Source organism: Micrasema longulum, unplaced genomic scaffold (assembly GCF_059751315.1).
Source record: "Micrasema longulum isolate JH-2025_06_02 unplaced genomic scaffold, ASM5975131v1 h1tg001011l, whole genome shotgun sequence".
NCBI classification, from domain to species: Eukaryota; Metazoa; Arthropoda; class Insecta; order Trichoptera; family Brachycentridae; genus Micrasema; species Micrasema longulum.
In genome coordinates this window covers 257,157-284,061 of record NW_028278199.1, presented here as the reverse complement: position 1 = coordinate 284,061, position 26,905 = coordinate 257,157, and the positions used below count along the sequence as shown (strand labels likewise).

Sequence of the window (26,905 nt, the reverse complement as noted above, 5' to 3'; positions counted from 1 at the left end):
TTGATTTTCCAAGATAGACAACAGCGGGAATTTATAATCCTTTTTTTTTAAACTACCCTTACTTATTTAAACTAAGTATTTTTTATAAGCAACAAGCTGAACCGTACAATGCTTTGCTATTGCTAGATTTAAAGAAACACGATAAAAAGTTTGAGATCAATTATTGTATTAAGTTCAAATTTGATATGTCGATACATTTTTTATTTTGGGTTTCAGATTTCATAAATTTTGACGATATGCGGTGACAAAGAATTTTGATTAATACGTATTTGAACATTGTTTTTATGTCACTGCATGTCGTGCCTTTTATGCCTAACTAAAATAGACAATATCGACGTTTCCCTATCTCGTTTTCCGCACCTCAAAACTGAACCGATTTTGGTATTTGTTTAGCCGAATATTACAATGAAATTTTCTTCTACGTTTCTTTTTGCATTTTTCAAAAACAGTCATCATATTTATGTACCGTGCGCCCGAATATAGCAGATAAAACTAGGCACTTTTATGGGTTTTTGAATGGTTCTAGTTCCCATAATAAACAATTTATGAAAAAAAAAACAATAGGGACATGTCAATGGAAAGTATCTATGTAAAAAAAATCAATGGTCTTGTGCCATAGTCTATGGAGAAAATACGTGAATTCGTTTGTATGAAGAACAGTCAGACTGCGTTTCTTCTTAAGATAAAACATTATTAAGTATCCTATCAAAGCTTTGTTTCATCATGCTTTAACGTAACCATAGAAACAGGTTTGGTGTTCTTCAATAAAACCATTGACCTATTAATATACCGAATGCACCTTAAGCCCTCTAAAATTATGACACTTGACTCATGTCCAAACGATCAGACATGCCCAACACGTATTTAGTCGTTCATTAACTGCCAACTGAGTTTTGATGTGAGCTTAACATTTTATTAAAAACCAAAATGCCTAATTGTGTCTTGATAGCGTGTAAAAACCGTCCGAATAAACCCAAAAAAGATTATGTATCTTTTCATTGGTAAGTAGGAACCTATGTATATGTTTATGATTGAATTCCAAAACTTCAAATAACTCATTTCAAAACATGGAATTCTTTTTGGAAATGTCAAACTCTGCTCTTTTACCAACAGGGGTGCACTTTATGTAGGATTGCTTATTTAAAAAATGTATTTGATGTCAGTTAATATTATTTTAGCAATACAAATAATCCAGTAAAAAGAAATAAATTTGTTGAAATCATAAGGAATTTAAGGAAATTATCTGATTGGGAGCCATAAAAAAAATGTTGTTTGTAAACATTTAAAAACAAACTATTCTCATACACAAAAAAATAACATCCTTCAATTTTTTTTGGATACGTATTCTCGTCGAATGCAGGCCCCAGTCAACAATGAATAAAACATTTACGCTCCTAACTTTTTCCCTACTTAACAAATTACAGATTTGAAGAGCTACAAACATGCTCAGACTAAAACTTGTCATGTCCCAAAAAACAGCACGTAATTTGGTCCAGTAGTTATTTAGTTCATCGACGACACACATACAAGCATTGTCTTTTATATAGTTTTAACAATTTATTACAATATATAGATATATTGTAATAAATTGTTGCAGCTACGTGCAAACAAACATTCGGTTGACTCATGGACTAAGCACACAAGACTGCATAAATATATAACTCTCTCTGTATGCTTATGATATCCAAAATATTTTTTATGTCCTTGGGTTTTTTGGGCAGTTCAAAATTTAAGGGGAAAAATGATTGATAAACAAAATTAAAGTTGAGAACCATGATATATTTTTAATTCGGATACAAACATGAAACAATTACGATTTTAATAATACATATATGTAAAACTGTGTTATATAAGACCGTGACCCGGAGCCGTGTAAACACGTCATTATAATAACCACGCGTTGTGTCCCGGTCCCGTGTTATCACGTTGTTCACCAGCAGCGAAAAAGTACTAATAAAAGTCACTAGATGTCAATAAAATGCACTTTTTTGAACAACTAGTAAATCACGTGAAAACACGAAACCGGGACACAACGCGTGGTTACGTAATCACGTGTTTACACGGCTCCGGGATACAAAGTGTTAATAGTGTTAGAGCAAAACCGTATTGTTGAAGACCATGTTATAGATGGTTACCTGTAGATAATTATTTTAGACACATTGAACCGGCACTGGCAAGAACATACAAAATACAACTTACATCTACAGAGGATTCTAGTAAAATCTTAAGGCAAAATATATATGTCGCAGCCGTATTGTCATTTATGCCCGAATACAATACATATGGCTACCCAAATTACAAAACGGCTCCGTATTGTAAAAAATCGAATTGACGATTAGCTGTATTGCATTTTAGCTGAATAACCACGGTCACAGATAAATAATATGTTTTTTTATTCATTCCGGCTAACCGAACACTCAGAAATAATGTTTATTATGTACGGAAAAATTGTGAATAACGGACATTCACTCAATACTACTGGAAGTAAATTAATGTAGCCAATTAAAAAAAGAAAACACCCGAAAACCAATACATAACAATATTTTTATGTGTTATGTGAAGTTAGGTTAGGTTATGATAGTTTAGGTTAGGTTAGAGGTATTGGTACCTATCAATTATTCTATCGATTTACAATTCTCATAACCTAACCTAACTGATTATTAATAATAAAACAAAGGTGTTTTCTATTTTTTAAAGTACATAATATCTGTTATAATATTGGCCACCCTAACGCACTCTCTAAAAATTCTAATTTACAGTAATAATATGCTTTATGCTTTTATGTATTCCAACTCAAATGACAATCTGGCTGTGACATATACACGGTTTTTCAGGCCCGACCGCGATTCGTCAGACGAACATTCCTCATGGTAAGCTTTAAAAAAAATCCTACTTTTTTTTCCAAAAAGTCATTAAAAAAATAAAATAAATAAATTGTAATCTCAAAACGTAGTAAATCCTTAATTTCTCGGACAAGCAGTCCCTCCACAAACCGCTGCCCCTCTCCTACCCAGCCGCTTTCCTTGTCCGCGTCTGGTGCGTATCGCTTCGTTGATCCAATACGTTTTTATCTCATTTTTTTTGTTGGAGAGGGGTAGAAGTTTGCGGGAGGTATGCTAGTTTGAGAAATGAAAGATTTACTCCATTTTGAGATTACGAAGTTTTTTTTTTTATAATATGACTTTTTGGATAAAATTTATTGAGATTTTTTTAAAGCTTACTGTGAGGAATGTTCCTCTGAAGTTTCGCGGTCTGGCCCTGAAAAACCGTGTACATACATGTTTTTATGGTTTCATGGATTTAAAAAAACATTTTCACATTAGTTTTTTTGGTGTTCAATTTGATTGCAATGAAAATAGTAATATTTCATATAAAAATACTGATATTTAATCAAGTTATGTTTATTTTTAATATTTATGTTAGTTGTTATGAACACAGTTTGTTCTTATTTAAAAAACAACTGGCTATTGTGGAATAAAAAACCAAAACAAAAATTAAATGGTTTCAAAAAATTCATCATGGTTATGGATTTTTGTGATACCTATAATAAATTTATACAATTGTGTCCTCTGAACGTATTATGCTTCCATTTAAAGCTGCCTTTGCTTGGCTTATAATTCATAATATTTGACATAATATTATTTCATAATTAGAATGATTCGAAGTAAATTGGAATCTAGAGCTGCCTAAGAATTCTTACATTGGTTTCAAAAACAACTATTAATAAGAATATAAAAATAGGACGCTTATCACAGCCGTATTATGATATACAGCAATCCCTCTAATAATACAAATTTCGATAAATTTTTACACATTTCAAAAGTGTAATACATAATAGTTTCAGTAGTATATACATTAAAACATATATTATTATGTTCATATATAACATAACGTAAGTTCAAATAAAAAAAATGAGTACCAAAATTAAACAAAGTGGTAAAGGTAAATATTCGAATAAAAAATTTCTGCTCTACAAGATATTGTGTTTGCTTTTACGTTACATATAGTGTTTTATTTGATTACAACGCTACAAAATAGAATGTCAAATAGATTACTTTGAGTATTTTCGACACCTCCTTCTGTTCGCGTTCAATCGTGGGAACACAGCTCCAAAAGCTGCACGCGATATTTGCGCAGTGAACGGTGAAGATGATATGAATTCTTGACTAATTTGCTGTAGAATAATGAAGGAGAATACATTTTTGACTAATTTATCTAATTTTTTTTTGTCGTGTTCTCTTTTTCATTTGGTAAAAAACGGACACAGCTTATGTAAACACCCAATTCTCATTACACAATAATTAAATAAAATTCATAAATAAAACAAAAATAAGTATAAAAAAAACCTTACAATTAACATTGCTGTTCCAATAAATACTACTAGACGTCTCTCTGATTGAAGCATAAAATATTTGAAAGGATTAATCCAGTTGTGGTCCCGTGGCTAGCATTACGGACGTGAGTCCAAAGGATTCCTGAGGATCAGAGGTCCGAGGTTCGAACCCCTCTGTACCCCAAATCGATTCCGATGTTCTAACAGTGAGTTATTTACAACTCATTGGAAATGGCCCCCAAAATTTAAATATTTGGGTGAATTATTAGAACGGAAATATTTTTTAAATAATTTATCGCTAAAATGGGGTGCACATTTCCATGGCAACTTATATTTTTATCATAAAATTGTAAAAATTCCTAATAGTTTTTAAATATTTCAAATTGGTACAGTGCGTTCGAATGTTTGATGGACTATATTAAAAATAAAAATGACTTTTTTTATTGTGGCCCTAGTCAAATTGTAATTTCTTTTATTTATTTTTATTGCTAATTATTGTGATTTTCTTGCATTAAATATATACTCCTTGTTGATTTTCCGAATGTTTTAGTTAACTGTTAACCATATTGATGTGCCATATATTTATGAGTTTTCTAAATTTTGTTTTTCGTTTTTGATCTTATATTTGTGGTGACTTTTAGTCCCATGGAGTTGGGACCTCGGTCTCAAATAATGTGCAAGAAACTTATGTATGTAAATGAATAGCGAAATAAAAAATGTCAATTTTTATTCACAATATTTTTGACCACAATATACTGACCACTGAATTGGGTGTTACGTTCTTCCTTTCCTGAGCACATTATGGTGCATAAGGTATCGTAGGTTTTATTCATATCATGTAAAATATCCCCCTTAATTACATTAGAAAGGGTTTTTCAAGGAGCTATTATTTTTTATGCATAAACTAAATGTTGGCGTTCTCGTCATTTACTTAATTACTCTGATTTTTACAAATATTTCAATGCATTGTAAATCACTATTAGTAAATGGAAATCTAGTTGTGATAGAGAGTATTCGCACCTCGGTTTTCTGATCCGCGAGTTTGCAATACCACAGGACTACAACCCCGTAGGTACTATAGTTATATATATATATTTGGAACTGGAACTTGGAAATTTATACAGCGCCGTTTTTATGAAAATCACCTCAAGGGCGCTGTACAATAAATAAATATCCCACCACATCTTGCAGCTACAGAGCGCATGGACGGTAGGGATTCTTGTTCCTCGTCTCCAATTATGATATATAGGAGCTAGATTACAGCACGTCTTGCAGCTACAGAGCGCATAGACAATAAAAAATCTAGCCCCTATTTATATTTTTTCATATTTTTATTTGACAATTAAGTTAAGAGATTTAGTGATATTTAAAAAAATTAAATAAAAAACAAAATTATAAAAATAGAAGTTAGATTACAACAAGTCTTGCAGCTACGGAGCGCATGGCCAGTTGGAATTCTAGACCTCATTTACTAAATTTGGATATTTGATAACATTTACCTATTGAAGCTAGATTACTAATCGTCTTGCAGCTACAAATTTCATGGACGAGTGAAATTCTGGAAACTTTAAAAAGAAATTAAGCATAGTAGTAAATTTGTAAAGTGTTCGTGCTAAAAAGTAAACAATGAAAAACTAAACAGATAAAGCACCATTTCAACACTATGGATAACATAACAGATAAAAATATCCGAAGGGTAGCTTTTGTAGATTTTGGGTAGTCACTAGTCACTGTCGCGCATGTGCAAACACATGTTGTTTGCTAATAAGGATCTATAAATTGCTAACCGTTTTGACACATTTCTTTGGTTTAAAAAGTAATTTATAATTAAACAAAATTTTATATAGTTTTTTTTAAATTTAAAGTACCTTTAAACGGTTTAAAATTATTAAAATTAACTTTGGGTACTTTTATTAGTCGATATTTTTCGGAATTCATTGGTTGCTTATCAAAATAATAATCACATTTTAAAAGCTCATGTTTTTGAAAAATACATTTTTCTGAACATTTTTTCCTTATCTCTAAAACTAATATTTTTTTAAACAAATAATGTCTATAAATATTTCTAAAACTAGTATTTCAATGTCGCCAGTTTTCACTTATACGATAATGACTAAAAAAATAAGTATTTCAAATAATAAAAATAAAAGTATTTTTTTACCATACTGTGTAAAATAAACATAAATTAAAATCACCTAATTTTTTTCTTAAATTTTGACTTTGCTACAAACCCCAAATACTTTGTATTTTTTTTTTATAATTAAGGACCTTGCATAAAGAGGGAGGCGAGTCCAGTTTTAAAAAAATTGGTAAATTAAAAAAAAATGTTTTAAAAAATAAAGGACATATCTGAGATTACTTATTATACACAACATTAATATATTTATACTATAATACAGTTTTTAGAGTAATTATTGCTTATTTAAAACTTTGTTGTGGGTGTCAATTTTGAATCTGCCCCCCTTTGCACCAAACGTAAAAATTTGACTACCGTTTTAAGGATTATAGTTAACGACACTCACAATAATCACAATTTTTGTTGTTTAAAAAATCATAATATGTTCACTCTACTTTCATATTTTTTTGCCAAAAGGCTGATTTGCTTCCGTATCGCAGAAAATATACTGCACTGTAATGTATTACACTGTCCATGGTAGCAGATTCAAAATTCGCAATAGCTCGCTTGCTTTTCAACGGAATTGACTCTCTCGTGGAAAACACTGTTCATTTTTTACAAAAAAATAGGTGAAAAAAAGTGTAGTGATAAAAAATTGGATCTGCCCCCCTCTTCATGCAAGGTTCTCAATTCCTCGAACAGGAAGTAGGTAAACTTGGTTGAAAAAATTCATACAGCATAAAGAATCTTTGTGGATTCACTGGTGTCACAGAAAAACAATTTATTTACCTATGTCCTTGTTTATCTGAAATACTTGACACAATAATTGTCATTTGAGGAATATACATACACCGGAACCTCTTTTTACATGGTTTCGAAATAACATGGTACAAAAATTTACAATGCATAATGCTAATATAATTATTAAACTATTCGTTTTTTAATCCTATTCATCGCTTTTCATTTACTGGGCGTGTTTTATTATAATGATAGTGAATAATCTTTGTTACGTAGTTTATATTTTAAATAAAATTAAGGTACAATAAACAGTAAACAATTTCTTTATTTTAAATCCCGAAATGATTTTAATGAAAATAAGCCTATCCACCATTGTTCTTTTTTTGTATACTTTTTTACTCGGTGCTGCGTGGAATGTATCCCCCGTGTAAAAAGATCACTATCTAGAGTCCTATTCTGTCGTTAGTTCGTTCGTATTGTATGTAGGGGGAACTTACAAACCGAATTTCCATACCTTTATACAAAAAACTGTAATAATCACTTTCTGAAAATAGTGTCGATCACAAAAGCGGCATTTCTCAGTTTGCAAAAACCACTCATAGCTCTAGAAAAATCTGACGGAACTGTAAAAATCATTAAAACTGGTCAAGTCGTATGTAAAATAAAAATTACCTATTCATTGTTCATCATTTTTCAAAGTCAAAACATTCCAACTGTTGTGTAGATTTGATTATTCACTCGGTTCACAAAGATGCTATTATCTCAGTTTCACTTTTCCACGGCTGGCTGCTTTCTGAATAACTACGTTCTAATGTAATACGAGCGCCGTGCAGTCGACTACAAGTCGGTGGTTAGCAGCTCGGCTTTCTCCACGATGACGTGCAGCTCCGTTTCTCTGTAAGTCCTCCCGTCCGGCACGATGACGGGCACCTTGCTCCCGCGCTTGCTGATCCACGTGAAGCCGCTGTGGCCCACCCTGCGCGCCAGGCACAGCACCGCCGCGCCCAGCAGCGCCAGCGCCGCCGCCAGCCCCGCGCCGGCGGCCCCCACCACCGCCCACCGCACCCCCGACTTGCCGCACTTCTCCTCCTCGTACGCGCGCACGTACTTGAACTCCGCGCGGCTATTCCCGAACGGAGTTTCCACCGCGCACATCACGCCGCTGTCGTGACTGGAAACGGCGACTTTCCAGGTCTCTCCCGAGCAAGAACAGAGAGAATTGAACTTGAGGTCACTCAGCATCAGCTCGTACGCCTCTTCGTCGACCCTCAGCGCCCCTCGCTCGAAACTCGTAACTGTGTTGTTATCAAAGCGCATTTGAACCCTGCCGTCCACCTCCGTCACTTCCCTAGGAACTGAAAATCCGGCGAAAGCGCCAGAATTTATTTTTTCAAAGTTGTTATTCTTCACAAAGACAGTGCCGGACGATGTTATCCTGAATGCGTCCCCCTCGACGGTACCGAAGTTGCTGTTTTCAAGTTGAACAGTCTCGGCGCCGGTGATGAGGAATGCGCTACTTCTCACTTCGTCCACTGTGACATTATCTAGCTTTAAATTCCGTACCTGGATATCTGACGCAAACCGACTCGGAATCGATCGAAACTTTGAGTCTCTTATGACGAGTTGATCTAGCGAGAATTTCTTGAAGCACTGTGTCTCGATGCTCTCGAATGTGCTGTTCGATATCTCGATGGATCTCAGCCCCACGAAGTTGGAGAAGGCGTACGGCCTGACGCTTCGGAAGTGAGAGGACGTGACGGTGATCTCGTCTACGCGGCCCGCGACGGCCTGCGAGGGCAGCTCGTCCACCCGGGAGGCGACCACGGCGAGGCGCAGGCCGGGCCAGGAAGGCCAGGAGGGCGCGGGCCCGGGGGGCCGCCAGCGCCAGGCGCCTGCCGCCAGAGTCAGGAGCCCCGCGTCGCGCACGTGCACGCCGCGCAGCTCGCGCAGCCCTTCCAGCGCCCCCGTCAGGAAGGACACCTGAGCGCAGTTGCTCACCTCGATCTGGGTAGCGGTGGCCAGCGCCCCTTCAGTTCCAAAAATTACTACCTGCGAAAAAAAAAATTAAGCACGTTGTAAATTCAGCATAAATATTACTATAGTCCTTAAAATATAGCTTGATTAGAATGACAGAGGTCAAACTAATTTCATTAGTGATAAACAAATTACAACAGGGATGGAGAATACCTTAGAAAAGGGAATATGGAAGTCTAGGCATATACAGGGCATAAGACCTGTCATTGGCTGGTTTATGCGACCACTTTACACACTGTGTAACATTCCCCATTTTGCCTATGTTGTCCCTTTTCTAAGGTATTCTCCATCCCTGTTGTAATTTGTTAATCTCAATGACTCCCGAGGGGGTTTAAATCCAGTATTTTGTCTACAAACATTTGGACAAACTCAATCATTGTAATAAAATGATAAATAATTATACATTATAATTAATTAAATAGGTACAAAACAAGGAAATAGTGGGAAAGAAAAATGTGGAAATTGATGAGTGGTGAAGGACGAATAAAGGAAAGTAGAAGTGGAAAATTGCATTTGATTTGATGACGATAAATAAATAGAAGAAGAGACAAAACGTCTATACTATGAATGAAGCCAGTTAGTTCTCTTCTGTACCTATTATATGGAGTGTTAAATATATCTAGACATTCTAGACTATTCAAATTCTTGTTAAATGTTTCACATATACAATTGACGGTAGAATGTTTCCGATGATTTAGGTTTAATGTTAGGAATATAGAAAATATCAGTCTAGTTTCTAGTTGGTCTTGAGCTTTAAGTAATAATCTCTATCTCCTTGTTTTGTCCATATTTATCTTATTTTAATATATAGTTTATTTTTTATTTATATAGTTTTAACTTCAAGCCGTCGTCGCTTTATTACAGTATTATTTAGTGAATACACATAATTGGATGGCAGGCCCTACTATGTAATACATTTTATATAGTTTTTAAAAAAAATATTATTTTAACCTGTGCATCTGTTTGTATTTGAAATAAATAAAATAAAATAATAAGTAGGTATAATAGTTTATTAAAGTTGTCAATATTGTAATACCGTTCGTCCACGGCATGTTATATAATTAGTTTTTAAAGGGAACTACCCGCTAAGCCTCTATTTTAGAGGCTTGTCAGGGGACAGAGAGAATGTGGGAGGAAGTTATGGAAAATACAGCATAACAGCCTGAACAACTGGCAGGCATTGCACCCGCAACGCTAGTTCCGTCCGTCACAAGAAAATAACGCATATACACAATATTACAACGTACTGTATAATATATCCGTAGCAAAAGATTGTACTAGAAAAGGCAATTAAAAGTGATGACCTCAAGACGAATTTTAAACGAGTGCACGGAAGGTAAACGATTACGTCATTGTGATCACGCATGATGGATGACAAACCATGTACCGGGCGTACCGGCCCTGACTGCAATGGATAGTTAACGGTTATCTTCAATTGTCTATAAAGTAAATGGAATTTTCTGTATGAAAAATATAATATTCGTATAAAATGTATTTTTGGACACTTTTTATTGCAGGTTTCCGACAATAATGCTTCACATTTTTGTACAAATATACACATTTTCGTACAGAAAATATGAAATATAGAAGATTCCTTATAGACAGTACACCCGCTTAATTATACGATGTCAGTAATTATGTATGTAGTCGTATGTACATTATTATATTTTGTACCTTTTACATTATATTTGTATAACTTTTTTCTATTCTTATTCTTTAAATGTAAATTTATCTCGTTTCTGTTTACTTTATTTTTATTACTGTTTATAAATATTACATTTTTTTAAATTTTATTCTAAGTGCCTAACATTTCTTAATTGTTAAATTGCTTTTATTTTGATACCGATAGTGTACTTAATCAATAACTTACACCACTATGGAAAAAAATATATTGACGGTTTTCACAATTTTCGTTTAGACGTATTCTTATTTTCTGTATACAATATATGTAAAAACTGTTGTTTTTTTCCCAAGTGAAAATAAATAAATAAATAAAAATTCGATTTCACTTTAAGACAATTGAAGATAACTCTGTTAACTTCTTATTGTAATCAATACGTGATGAGATAGAACATTATTAAATTTAGGGCCTACTACATTCTAAATAATTGCATCAATAAAATCATAGGGCTTTACTCATAAACTTGGCATAAAGTTACGCCTAAGTATAGTGGTATAATTCGGATGGGAATTCGGTAGAATAAGGATCTTGTTCCCATCCGAACTATACCACCATACTTAGGCGTATCTTTATGCCAAGTATATGAGCAAGGCCCATAATATTTCGAACGGAGAATACTTCTTGTATCTACCTAAATTTTATTTTTTTATCCAGAATAAGTATTTATTTTTATTTTATTGAAATAAACGGCACTTAGTGCCTTTTACATATTAGTTACAATTACAATTAAATATTCATACATGTAAGCATAATTATAAGTAATACAGAGCATTCAAAACAATATTATTAATTAACAAATTAAGAAAGTCTAAAAAAGATAAACTATAGGGATATATAAAAATGAAATATTACCAATTATCGATAAAAAAAAATAATTTGGTATTAGAAATATTTTAAACTAGTTAAAAAAAAATATGAAAACAATTTTGAATAACATTAAATGATAAAAAATAAAATTATATATCATATTATTTAGAACTAATACTAAGGTAAATAGTATATATTTGTATATAAAAATATATAATGATGTAAAAAAAAAATGATGAAGAGTAATATTTTGTACTTACTTTCTGTTCAAGAAAAGAAACGAAAAAAGAAAAAAAAACACTAATAAAGAAGACAATTTTTAGCAATAGTAACAAATAGTTATCTAGAACTATTACCAATGAAATGCAGGAGAAGAGCCGTTTTATATGTACTAAATTTCATGTGAAATGAGTCACCAACGTCCTGGTACTCATTGCCTAGACTGTGAAGTCTATTGATGACTGCATTTTTACCATACGATATATTTTTCATCGTGCGTTTTGACGACTATTTTGTACGACTTTTTTCCTGTTTGCTCACAAAACATCTGATACAGAAGAATGAGGAAGTTTAATACTATGGGAAATTAGAAATAAAAAATGTTGCCTTAAGCGGTAAAAATTCTTAAAAATTTATGAAAAAAATTATAAAATGGTTTTAATAAAAACGAACTCCTTTGAACGATGTCACTATCTCTTTAGAATTATCCGATGATAGAGTGTTGTGAGAGATTTTCAGTTTACGGGAAGTCAGTTCACCAATCAGCAGAACTCACTGAAGAGAACTTGACGTCACGCGAGGAGTAATTTCAAAATTACAAATTTAAAAAAATCGTAGCGCTGGTAATACGACGCATACAAATATTTTATATTTTTTGTCTGGTTTAATTGATAGTCAATAAACATTTTTTTTTTTAAACCGCTGAACTTCCTCGTTAGGATAAAAATAAAGGCGGATCTACCCGCTGGCCAATAGTTTGCCAGCACACTGGCAAATACGTATTGGTAAACGTGTAGAAGGGGGTATTTGTGGCTGGCAGAGCTGGCACAGGCGCTGGCATGTGCGCCGGCGCGCGATCCGCCTATTGTCGGTTTTTCAACACAGATCGGAACGGTGGTGAACGCGTCCACACGTTAGTCCAGCGCCAGCGACCAGCTTTAAAGTGATTCTAAACGAAAATATGACACTAATCATTCATAGATGGCGCTTTTATCATTTAAAATATTTATAACAAGATAAGATATTTTTTGTTTTGTACACCATTTTGAGAAAAGGACGTAAATTATATTGTTATGCTATTTGTTACAATCAATTTATTGAAAAATTTCCGCAAACCAAGTTTTGTAAAATTTCCATTGGGATTAAACGTAAAAATGGTATTTTGTAATAAAACATTATAAAAGCGCCATCTATGAACAATAAGTCTCATATTTTCGTTTAGAATCACCTTAAATACGCTACAAATACCGGAGAGGGCGCACGTAATATTTTGTGCGCTTTTGACGTCCGCACATTGGTCACGTGGCGTCCGCACGCCAACGTGTGGGCAGTTTTAGCGATTTCATTGCTAGTACGCGCGCCAGCGTATTGGCAGACGTATTAGCCGGCGCGGCGTGTAAATCCGCCCAGAGACAAATAAGGCGAGTGATGTCACCGGCGTCATACTTAAACAACACGTCGTCGCTTTAGTTCGTTTTCGTCCAACAGACCATTTTTAACGAAATTCAAAGTGTACAGGAGTTCTATAAAAGCCTTTATTTATAAAATTGAAAGATTTATTTTTAAAAAATGTTTAGGGGGTTTTTTAAACGAATTTCGTCGATGGTTGTGGACATTATGTATGCCTATTTCGTAAAAAAAACTTTAAAGCTCTATTTCTGCTGATTTGTGTTTTGGTCTATTGGACAAAAACGAACTGAAGCGACGACATGTGTGGCTGCGTGTGTGTACTCTGATGCATACATTGCATTTATAATTTTTCATTTATTTATTTATTTAACTTTTTGTACATACTGTTATTTGCACATTGGCGGGCTTATTGCCAAATAGCAATTTATTCCAACTAACCAATAAAATAAAAGTTTTATTTTTATAATTCAAGTTACAGAACATATTAAATAGAAAAAAATATTAAAAAGCTAAAACTCAATGGGAAAAAGGAAAAAAGAGGAAAGAGGAAAGGAGGAGAGATTAAGGAAGATAAAGGAGATGTTTCTTCAGACGTGATTTAAACAGAGATAATGTAGTAACATCTTTGATGGTGGATGGGAGATGATTCCACAGTTGAGCCGCATGGACACTATATGAGTTAGAGAAGAAAAGGGAATTGTGGATTAAGAGAGTGCCTTGAGAATTATAACGAAGAGGTTAACCATGAACTAATAAGCGTTGAAATTTTTCACGCAGGTATATAGGAGCGTTAGGACATAATAGGTACTAGTAATAGACCGAAGTTTAGGTTTTGGCCAGTAAAACAAGTTTCGACCGCAGTTTTAGTTTCGGCCAAAAATTAATCGAGACTTCGGCTCAACCGAAATCTACAGTCGGGATGTGACGGATGACGTTCGGCTGTACTCGGGTGGAAGGAAAATAGCAGGTAGCAATTAGAGGTATTGGATTGATGTCCATTCAAATAATTAGTTATTGTATTCCCATTGTCTAACAAACAAAAAAAAAACTAAACTGATTTTGTGATTTTTTAATCTATTATTATGAGTTCTAAGATCTATCATATATACATTATATATTTGTATTTCCCTTACAGTCAATAGGTTAAAGTTCCTATGGCGTACATTGAAGAACTGTTACATATATATATGTTATATGTACAACATAACAACGAACCAAAAAGCGCTAATAATAATTAAATTTGCTCAAAATGTATGCCTTTTATTTTTTTTAGTATTGTTAATATTTATTTATAAATTATCTTATTTAAAGTATAATACATATGAATTACGTTCTCCGGAGTCACTGCAATTCGACTCAATTTTTCCCTTAGGTATATTGAATTCGTAAGGTTTAACGATAAAAAAGCCTAATTTTGGGCGTTTTGAAATGACTTTTAACTTATTTAAATTCAGTTTTAGCTAAAATCTTGTTTCGGCCGGTCACTTTCTAACAGGCACGCTTTTAAAAGTTTTCAGTAGTATTTATTATTTTTAGTTCATTAATATAAGTATTGTGCTATTTTTATACGTAATATATTAGGGAAATATTAAGTTTTTTTGTACATTTTTAAAGTAATAAAGGTTTATGAAATACTGTCCAGTAAAAAAATCTTTTTTTTTTACAATTATTAGTAGCATAAAAAAAACTTAAATTTGTAATTTTAAAGTCCCGCAAAAACGGTGATTCCATTGGCCACGCCCCTAATACGTCACGATTCATGTATATTTGTTCCTGCTATTGAAATTTGTGTAGAACAATATCACGAATCTTGACGTCCCAACAGCCAAGGCCAACGTCGCGACTTTCTAGTGACATATTTTTTAATATTTCCTTTTTTGAAGTTAAATATGAAAACGTTTCTCGGCAATATCCATATTGATTTTGAAAATACAATTAATTATTTTAAATCCATTTTATATATTTTTATGTGATATTTCCCTACTATGCCAATATGTACGAACACTATTCAAAAAACGTTTAATAAATCAGGTTATTAAGACGAGACCAATAAATATGAAAACTATGAAGGAATAAGTCAGTCATTTATTATGAATTCTACAAAATACGTGTTATACTCCTTACCCAGTTAAACACCAAATATGCACGATATGTACACGTAAGGGAAGGTGGGGCGTGTCATGACTAAATCACATAAGAGGTTATTGTAGAAAATCCTTTTATAAAATCTAAGTCATAATTTTAATAAGAAAATAAATAGTCATCAACCTATTATATGTTGGTATTATTAATTATTACCCTCATCACCCAAAGGACCAAGCGATAAAATGAAGTTTTACAAAATATGGAAACTGTCATAATCCGCCCCACCCGGGGATTCGTTGGGACAAGGGTGGGGCAAGTTGTGACGAACAATATAATTTAGTATTTAAGAAATAATTTTGTGAAAATAAGAACAAATTATTTAAATATTCGTAGTTAATGTAAAGTATGATTCACGATCATTACATATTGTATAATTCAAATGTTTTCTGTTTGGTGAAAACAATTCCTGTTTCCGATTAAAATCATTCTCCACTAGTCAAACAAAAGTCACAAATAAAATCTGATATGTATTCAGTGTCACAACTCGCTCCAATGACTATTTCCAATTAAAATGGCCATGCAAGTGAATTTATCTGAAGGAAGTAGTTTATTTATTGCCAATAATACAGACAAAAGATATACCATCTCAATAATAAAATATATAATATCTAATCTTGTTCTGACAGGACAGAAAAATACTTCGAATATTTGAAGGAAAGGTTATTTTAACATCTCTAAATCGCATTTTATCGTCTAACTTTTTTTTGACAGCAACTGACAGTGAGCAGTTTACACGAAATGAAGCTATGCGGGTGTTGCGAAGTCAAGTAACGCAAATTTTAAATTTGTTGTCACAACCTGCCCCGTCACAACACGCCCCACCTTTCTCTACATTAGGGCGGGTAAAAAACAGCGATTTTTCTATTATCAAAACAGGCCTCAAAACTTGCGAATTGGCATGCTTATTAATGGGAAAATACTGAAAAAATCTCACATTACTCAAATTATAGCGCAAAGGCCTAAAATTTTGAAAGAAAAACGAGAACTTTTTAAAACTTTTTTTTACTTTTAACACGGGGAAAATAATCATAAATATTGTAATTCTTCAAAAATATCATAAAAATACGTCATTTTGGCAAATTGCCATACAGAACTGAAATTAAATCAACATCAACTTAATGGAGATATACACATCACAACAGAGATGGAGAACACTTAAGAGAACAGAATATTGTAATCTAGGCATTGACTGGGTTTATGACCTATTGGCTGGTTTCAGTTAATGCTATTGGAGGTGCCACGATTCGCATCCGTAGAGGAGAATAGGTGTTATTCAGGCGTTATTTAAGCGGCGTTTGGTTTTCACCAATAAAAAATATCCGATCTTCAGACAGCCTCCATACTGTTGAATATGGCGCCTACTACTCCTAGCTGCACTACCAGTTGCGTTGCAGTTGTATTCTCCTCGTTGATATATGTATACACTAAATACAGAACTAAGAACCCGTCTTGTGTTCCATTCGACCTAAGTTCCGGAATCTAATAACTCGTAGAGTCAGTAAACGTGAAGCAGCGTAAAAAGGCGCGACATACAGCTTCGAATTCACAGTAAACTGCCGTAAACAGTTAGCCTTTTTTACTCTACTACGTGTTTTGTATGGCAATGTTAACGCGACAACGCTCATTTTTCGGAACTTAAGTTTAAAATATTGTTCTTTAAAGCATCATTTCTATTTAATTACAAATCCGTGATTTTCCTGCATTATTTTGTAACAAATTAATCAATAATGTATTCTTCTTATTTGTTTTCTCCTTTATTTCTACGATTGAACGCGAACAGAAGGAAGTGTCGATAGTGCTTACTTTCGTCCACTTGACATCCATTGTTTTTGACCAAATAAAATCATATATCTAACGTAAAACCAAACATAAATACGTAATGTTTAAAACTGTCTGAACATTTTATTTATTATATCTGTATATTAAGTCTTCTTTGTATATTCTAATATGTAAAAATATTTTTATAAAGTATATTGTTAAGTGTCCTCGGCACGGGTAACCCCAGTGAGGTCACATTATGTTTATTATTAAATTATTAATGGAAAAAAAGTTAAAAAGTAAAAAAATAAAATAAACACAATACAATACAATTTTTAGTGCAGAAAATTTTCTTTCGAGTGAGGTATAACCTTTATCATTTTGTTTAAATATTGAAGCTCATAATTTTTTTTTGTTAAAAAACGGACAAAACGTATGTTGACATTTAATAGTATGCACGCTTGTACCCACGACCTATTAGGAGCGCACTCGACGCGGCTGACGCATGACGTCACCATCCATTCGGCTAACGACAAGCCGATTTATATATGCGCGCGTTTTTAAAACCGAGAATTATGAATGAAAACATGTTTTTTTTAATATATGGATGAAGAATAAAGTACTAAGTGTGAAATATAATAATCTGTAATAATCCGTAAGGGTTAATTAATAAATTTGAAATAAAAAAATAATTTTAAATTTTTTTAAAAAAACAACCCTGGATGAGCTTTTGACTCGATGGTAACTCAAAAGTAAACATCCTGAAAAGGGAAATCGAGTAGAGATAAGTCTGCCTCGTATTGTAGCGATTGGCGCTTACCGTACTTGAGGTCCTAGGTTTGATTCCTGACAGGATGGGCATGAAATATTAATTTTTAGTTGGTTTTACACTGCAATGTTTCATTGTTGCTTTCAACTGAAGCATAAGAATTGGTGTTCGGTGCCCTATGACCCACTTCATAGCAATCGTAAAAATCCGCGTTTAAATATTTACTAAGTTCTCTTTTAAAAGTATCTCCCTATAGTATTATAAAACCATGCATCTTTAATTTGATACGATTTATTTCATTATAATAATAAAAATACGTATTCAGTTTATTTTTATTAAATCATACAAAAGTTTTATTGTACTCCCAGGAGTTACAACAAACTCATTTTGGGACAGAAAAATATTCACATAAAGATATGATAATAATATAGTAATATAGTAACAAGTAATAATATGTACATAAAACTGAAATAAGATAGCAAGTTAAGTATATAATACAAAGAAATTAAAACAAATCATAATAAAAATTAATATTAAACCTTAAGATACAGTAAGAAAGAAATATCCGAGGAAAAAGAAGAACTTAAAACTAAATTTCAGCTTCCACGTACTTTCTCAAGTAGTAATTTTTTTATAAATAAAGTAATTTAATTTCCCGTTTATTTATAATATTCGCCAGATACCGACATCGTCAGGCTAGTTATATATCATTACAATTAAAATGCAGTTCCACCAAGAAATGTCAGTAGAACATCTCAATTCGATGGCTTTCAAATTCAAACTAATTTTCCCAAAATAACATTACAAACAAAATATTTAAGGCGTTATATTGGGACAAAATATCAAACCAGCATTGTTTCGACATTATTAAGGTATAATAATCTCCAATAGCAAGAGTATCTGCCTCTTAAACATAGTTTCACTGATGTGGAAGATGGCGATCTCCAAAGTGATCATGTTCAGCTGCCTGACTGCTCTTCCAATCGGCATACCCAGGCTTGGGTCTATAAGGGCTAATGTCGTTAATCGCAATAACACAGGAGATTATTTTTTCAGCCATTTTGTGGCGTAACGAATATTAATAGAAAAACATTGCATTATGTATATCGATGGCTCACTTCCAAATAGGGATAACTAAAAATAATATGTTTTGAGTTTTTAAAAAAATTTTTTTTTTTAGGTAATCTTTTTCAAGAGTTTTTATTATTTACTCAAATATTTAAATTTTCTAAAAACTAGATAATTTAAAAAAATAAGTTTTGAGTTTTAAAAAAAATATTTTTTTTTAAGTAATCTTTTTCTAGAGTTCTGATTATTTACCCAAATATTTAAATTTTCAGATCATTTCCTAAAAGTCGTAAGTAACTTAAGCTGGAAAAAAGGAAATCGAGTTGTGGTAGAGGGGGACTTGAACCTGAGACCTTTGGTCCGAGAGTCCACAATACTACCACAACCCGGTTCATTTTATTAAAAAAAAACTGTCTTTTTTTATTTTATAAAGGTTACTGTTAAAAACAATTGGTTTTCTCGTTTTTTTTATATGGAAATAAAGAAACTTTACAATCTCTCAGTTCCAAAACGATTTAAAACGTTGTGATAATTTAAATAACTTTAATCCTATGACTAGTAACCGTTGTGTATGTATTTTACATAAATACGTACTTCACCTTATTTGTTTTGAATCAAATTAGGTCCATCAAAACTTTGGTAAGCCATTACTCATCTCTGCATGTAACTGAGCCATCGACATGTGTATAAAATAGTTTAATATATATGTTTTTTAATTGTCATCGACCCTCCAAAAAATGTTGGTTGAAAAAATTAAACCTTGCATTGGCCCTATTAGATCCAAACCAAAGAATTTATGATTTATTTTAATTTTATAATCGATTATTGTGTAAAGTAAAACCTTTTCAAATTTGAATAATCTCCAGAAATGGTACATTTTTTAAATCAAAATTTGGGCAAACGATAATAGTGCATACTTAAATAATGATTCTATTCGAATATTGTTATTATTTTATTATTATAGTATCGATTTCATGAAACCACAAAACGACCCTGAACACGAACTCATTTCTTTAACTGATCGCTCAAAAAATGATTGCGTATCTTCACGTACTTGCACATCGAATTATTGTAAACGTGTTCAAATCTCATGCTTTAGTAAGGATCAGTCATTTTTCAATGCGAGTAAAACAAATTAAGTTCTAAAATAAGTTTAGTGCTTCTGGACATTATAATTATACAAACTTTCAATCATACAGCGAAACTTCTCTAAAATTTAATAAAAAAAATATATAATTAGTTCGCCAATCGTAAACGCCCGTTGGAAAAAAAACAACCAAATAAGACAGCAATTAGGAGCTAGCACTGACGTCATTAGTAAAATGGACGAGAAATTTAAAATTATGTGAATCATTAAAAAATCACAGTGGCGTGAAAATAACGCGATGATTTTATATTTTGTCTTGTAAAAAACAAAATATTTTCTTGCTAGTGGGATGGCAAAAGCCATTTTCTAAACTGTACAGGACAAGCAAATTTAATAATTATTCCTTCTGTCACATGGCTTAAAAGTGTGAACAGAACAGATGAACTCCATGTTTTGAAAAGACCATTTCTAAATAAGAGTTCTATAAGAGATCTATTGCATAGACCAAAAGCGTTTAACATTTTTAGTTTGTTTTTTTTTTAACAGCAAACGTGTAACGGACGGTTTCGGTTTGCGCTTGAAATTCTTGACACGGGTATCTAAGGCCCATTGTATCGCTGTAAACTGTAGATAACTTCGTGATTGATACTCGTAGAATGTTTTTTGTCCGTAAGAGCGGCTCTGTAAGCGAGTGGCGTATTATTACTCTGCTGTAAGAAAGAGCACCAGATTTTAGCATGTTTTATGTAAAAATGTCTGTTTTGGAAAAAAAAGTGACAGATTTACCAGTTTACCATGACACGGCCGCTGAAATAATAATTTAAAAAATAAAGATCTTCTTAATTTTCATTAAGTTTAGTTCCTACCTATTCAGATTTTCATACCTGTAGTAAATATTATGTCTGTAAATATTAAGTAAATAAATTACAGCAATTTTACGTTATTAAATTATAAAAAAGTATAAGCTGTATTTTGAATTGAATAAACGTTAGAAAAGAAACAAGGCCGTGGATTCAGACATTTAAATGTAATTTTATTAATTATTTGGTAAGTTTTTTTTTCAATAATATTGCGTAAGAGTTGAAAGGACATTTTTTTATAATGGGCCATTTAATTTCTTCGTTGTTAATTTATTAATAATAGTTAATTAGTCAATGATACATTATAGAATAATGCTAATCTTGCGGACTAATTATAATTACTAATATTACTCATTAAAGTTCTATGCGTATGCAAAGGACAGCGGGGCTAGGTGTAGCAAAAATAATAATGTTGTAAACCTCTATACCAGCGGTTTCTAAAAGTGTTCCGCGGAACCCTGGGTTTTCGCGGAAGGGTCACACCCCAGTGAGAGAAAACCATATTTAGGCATTTATTGAACCTCAAACAATCCTTGAAAAAATATTTCCCGGAGAAGTTACAGGACGTCGACTGGGTTCAGAATCCATTCGCAAACCAGGCCAAACTGAGTGTGAGAATTTGATCGATGTTAAGAATTTACCTCCCTAAAAAAAATTCGAATCAACTGATGCAAACTTGTTCGACTTTTGGATTTTAAAGATAAATACCCCGCAGTCGTTGAGAAGATAAATTTAACTAAATTATTCTTAATAAATATGAGAAAGCAGCTAAATCAAGAGGGAGGGGGTGTATAAACAAGGCCAACACGTCATTCCCACCATTCGGATACCAACGATCTGTTCCTTTTTTATTAAAAAAAAATCCATTAAAAAAAATCCATATTTAAAAATGAAGATAAAAACATGAATTTTTTTTTATTGCGATTACAAAACAGTAATGTGTTGAGTATGTCCAAATGTTTGTACACATGCTGGATTTTACTTTTGTTTGCAACAGAGAACGAAAACATTTTTGAGAAGAGAATGTGGAAGTCAAGCCTTTTTAGGACTGATGACCTGTCATTGGCTGGTTTGTGTTAAAAGTGACCACTTGGCCAGCCAATCCCTTTTCCCTTTTTGAAAATGTTTTCCATCCCTGTTGCAATAAATTTAGAACAATCAAGTACTTTATTATGCGAGTACAATCATTTTTCAAGGCGCTCATGTTACAAATGTTCCCGTCCTCCTCAAGTCACTCTGTTAGCCAAGGTTTTCTATTTATATTTAAATCTTCTTATGATGAGTAAGTTGCAAATACATAAACATTATAATTATTTTTACAACTTTCATGTAACACTTTACTAGTCTGGCAAGCAACTAGTTGCATTACCATATATTTCTGTATACGTATAAATCGGCACCTTTGAAGTATTATATTACGGAAATGGTGCTTAGTAAGTTAAACATAATCATTGTGTACCGTTTCACTTTTTTGGTTAGTTGATATTACGTGTCAGGCTGAAAAAAAATGCTTCTTTTTGTGACTATTTCATAAAATAAAACACTTGACATATTTTCCTTATTTTTTTAAAACAATGAAGTCAAATTTTGCAATAACACGCCTTAATTATATGATCATTTATAAAAAAATAGATTATAAAGCAGTTATAAATACGCGACCTCGCGTTGCGGTTGTCAGTGCGTTTGCCTAGCATGCAAGAGGTCTCGGGTTCTATTTACGACATGGTTAACATGAAATATTTATTTAAAAGGTAGTTTTCACGCTAGAATATTTTATTGTCCCTGGATGGTACCTGATGCGTAAGACTGATTATTTTACCTTCAAATAACAAAAACTATTAAGATACGCTGCGGTTGGTGGTACTTATGCAGTGGCCTATGCACCATTAGGTGCGGAAAGTAAATGATGATGATTTAAAAAATATTAAGTCTTGTGTTCTATGGTTCCTTCTTATATCAGATAAAAATGAGAAGATTCGTGCTTACAAGTATGGTAAATACTAGTGATGAACAGATAGTAGTTTGGCCGGATACCGGATAATCAGCGAGCCCCTTAGCCAGATAGCCGGATATCCGGCCTCCTGGTATCTTTCAATAACTAACAGTTTTTCTAAGATTAATAATTTAGTTTTTATTCGTATGTTCCTTTATCCATTCACTTCAGGTAAAGGGCGGTGGCTCTTAAATGAAATTTTACTAATTTCATTTCATGAACTCATTTCTTCCATCTGTTCAAGTTAAAGAGTTGAAACCTTTGTAATATTATATAAGATTCGGAAGTTTTAAATCTTTAGAGATATTTTAGGGTTTAGGATATAATAGGGTTTGAGATATTTAAGCATCAGAGATATTCGAACTTTTAAGATATTGGGATATTCACGGATTTGAGATGTTCAAGATTCGGAGATATACAATATTTAGAGATATTCAGTAGTTTGAGATATTCAAGCATCAGAGATATTCAAGATTAGAAGATAATAAAGGATTTAAGATATTTCAGATTAAGGGATATTCGAGGATTTTAGTTATTCAGGATTCTGAGGTATTTAATATTTAGAGATATTTAGGGGTTTCATATATAAAATTAAAAAATATTCAAGGATTTGAGATATTCAAGATTCAGATATATTCAAGGAATACTATCATCGACGGTCTTCCAGGACTCCGCAGGTGTGAAGAATAGGCAACTCGGATTAGATGCATCCGAAGCACGCCAATGTGTAGAAAAGATATACATTTTTAATATATAATTAAGCAGGCCTTTGTGGAGTTGGATCGATGCTGTTTTTATGTGCCTCAAAATATTATTATGTAATTCGATATAACGAGATATTTTGTGTTACGCTAGACCGTGGTTCATATTTATTTGTGGAATCGGGGCAATCTGGCTGTGTATTGAAGTCTGGTTTCATTCTATCATAATATTCCGGAATCTGGATGTCTTCTGGACATATGTATATATTCATGTGCGCGCTTAAATCAGGAGTTCAATGAAACCAGAATATTTGTTCTTGGACGTGTAAATGTTACAAACATTTCGTTAAATTTCTCTAAAATGTATGAAATAATTTCCTAAAAAGAATGATTAAAAATTGAATTCAATATTTCAAATACATGGACCCATGCATGCTGTAATTTGCAAATTATTTTGCTAGCAAACACATTTGACATTAATATAAAAAAACAATGTTTCTCGTAGAACAACTAAAAGAGAAAAGTGACGTCATAAGTATAGATAGAAGCGGTGCGCTGTGGTTCTAAAAACCTAAGTCTTAAAAAAAAATACGATCACATTATAATACTAATCGTTAGCTATAAATTAATATAGCATGGAAATACGCATAGTTCAGTCCAGGATAAACTTAGATACATATTTTGTATTTGAAACACTTAGTAAGCTCGTTATATCCAAATTATTCATGTTTAGATGGCGTTTTCATCGATTAAAAATATATATATCTGCGTGCCAGAGGTAAACTACGGTAACTACAAATTTTATGAAATTGAGTAATTACTATGCCGAAATTCCTATTTTACATGGTTAATAGCATTGACTCCTAATTTCTTTTAAAACAAAGATTGTGGATTTATTTGTTATTATAACTCGACTCCAAACGATGTCAGGTTAAGGACACTAAGAAAACATACTGCACTCCCAAAGATTATTAAAATGTGTATTTTTGTAATGGTATCAATACATGTTCTGTACTGTCATCAAGCGGAGGCGATACGGTTGGCTTGGTCGCGTGCTGCATATGCCTCCCGAGAGCCTTAACCACGCTTGCCTACTTTACGAGGCATCAGAGTCTCGACGTCCTGGACGTCCACTGCTGACTGTTCGTCGGCAGTTTATGTCAGAATTACGGGAAGCAAACCTGACTTGGGAGGATGCGCAGGAGCTGGCAGCCAACAGAGGACCCTGGAGGATCTTCGTGGACACCATATGCTCCAACTAGGGAGCGGACATGGAATGATGACGATGATTAATATATTTTAGAAAACAAATTTACTTTAAAACCTCTCATTGAAAAATACAATATATTTCAAGTACGACAAATCACTAATTTGTCTCTCCTGAAAAGTTGGGCTTTTGGAGATATTGTGGTTTACCTTTCGCATACAGATATTTTTTTGATGTTTTCAAAATTATAAATATTACAAAAAGAATCTGCGATATAAATTGAAACACGAACTACCGCTTGCTCCATTAAAAGGGAATCAAATTAAAAAATATCAAATGTATGTATTTAAAAAATACATGGTAAATCTTGTTTTGAAATCCTGTTAATATTTTTCAATTATTTTAGTACAATGTACTGCGTTTTTCTTTATTATTTTAAATAAATTATCCAAAAAAATCTTAGGGAAATTATATTATAACAATTATTATTCGATCGTTAATTACATGTATTTATTTAATATCTATATTAAATACGTATTTATTAAAATACGTAATTTTCTTGATTTTTTATTTTCTCTGGTTAAAGCGTTGTATAGTAAGTCCTTCGGGTTCGAACTGTCAGTAGGGTCACAGTGAGTCATATCTTGCTGGAGGATGCGATTGTATAAAATGCTGCAAACGCCCAGTTGCATTCCACCGGCAACACTACTGACCAGTCCAACTCGTTAGCATCCACGTCGCGAACCCCGGGCAATGGAATCACACTCATAACGATGTGATCACAACAGATAACGAAAGGAAGAAAGGTGAGTTTTTGGCGCCTCATAACCAAAACCAACCAGCTAAGGGAAGGTAACCCCGATAGAAAAATCCACCAGAGAAGGCAACGGGAAACCCCTCTGGTCATCTTTTCCCAGGAATCACTACGGCGAGTACATCAATAAGCAGTCGTCCTGGCTGCGAAATGTAAAAGTAGCGCAGGACAGATACATATGCTTTCGCTGTGGTGGTTGCCAACGTCGGGGGGACCCGGCAAGGCACCAGAAGAAGAAGAAGTAAGTCCTTGTTTTTGAACATTGTATCTAGTACATTCAAGGCGATCTTGTTTTATGTGGATGTCTATTACTGTTTTTGTCATATTTAATTCCTTGTCTGTAAGTTCACCCAATATTATATTATTTTCCTAAAGATAATCAAATCGCAGCATTCATTGTTTTATCCTTCGAGAAAAAATGTAAACTTCTTCAACAAACGGTTATATCTGTTGTTGATAACCCTATCCTCCATCCATTCGCTATCGCCAGAGATTTACTATAAGTAGATAAGTATCTACTTTTTTTTTTTAAGGAATAACCCGATCAGCCTCTATTTTGATATGTTAAGTAAATAACAGCATTTATCGATACTATTCCTGGCCGATTACCTTTCGTTCCCATCCTTATGGTACCTACCTAACATCAAGATAGAGGATATTCAAAATTACAAGATTCGGATGTAGAACAAAAACCAAACAACATTTTTGACTTGACATAAAATCGGATAAAAAGTAGTTGGAATCGTCGCGCGTCGTGGAAAACATTGTCTCATTTTATAGTTCATTTTGTCATCCAGTACTAGAAATTGAAGAACATTCAGATCATATTAAAGGTATTCCTATCCTTTCTCAAATATTTCCCAATAACAAATTTGAATGAAATTCGATTTTCATTTACAGTCCGCCTTTTCGTTAACAGATAAGAATCTACTTTTTTTTTATTTTTAATGAATAACCCGCTAAGCCTCTATTTCGAGGCTTGTCAGCAGGTGGGATAGAGGGGATATGGAAGGAGGTAATGAAAAATACACCACAACACCCAGACCAATTGAGAAAAAAATCTTTCTTGGATTTTTTTCTCGCAACTGGCGGGAATCGAACCCGCGACGCCATTTTCACAGATAGCCGTCTAACTAACTGCGTTACGGCGCCTGCCGTATTGAAT

General features: G+C 33.0%; 2 protein-coding genes across 5 annotated transcripts in view; one reads left to right on the top strand and one right to left on the bottom strand.

The window, feature by feature from the left end:
- The window catches only part of hiw (MYC binding protein highwire), a 242,193-nt gene that overhangs the window by 47,733 nt on the left and 167,555 nt on the right, over positions 1-26,905 (top strand). The gene's annotated exons all lie outside the window — the stretch shown is intronic.
- Positions 4,800-26,905, bottom strand: part of LOC148277568 (uncharacterized) — a 30,997-nt gene continuing 8,891 nt past the window's right edge. For all 4 annotated transcript variants that reach the window (XM_088232707.1, XM_088232709.1, XM_088232708.1 and 1 more), the window contains exon 3: positions 4,800-9,236. In XM_088232707.1, coding sequence (XP_088088833.1) covers positions 8,025-9,236 — 1,212 coding nt within the window. In that variant the 3' untranslated portion in view covers positions 4,800-8,024. The remainder of the gene's footprint in view (positions 9,237-26,905) is intronic.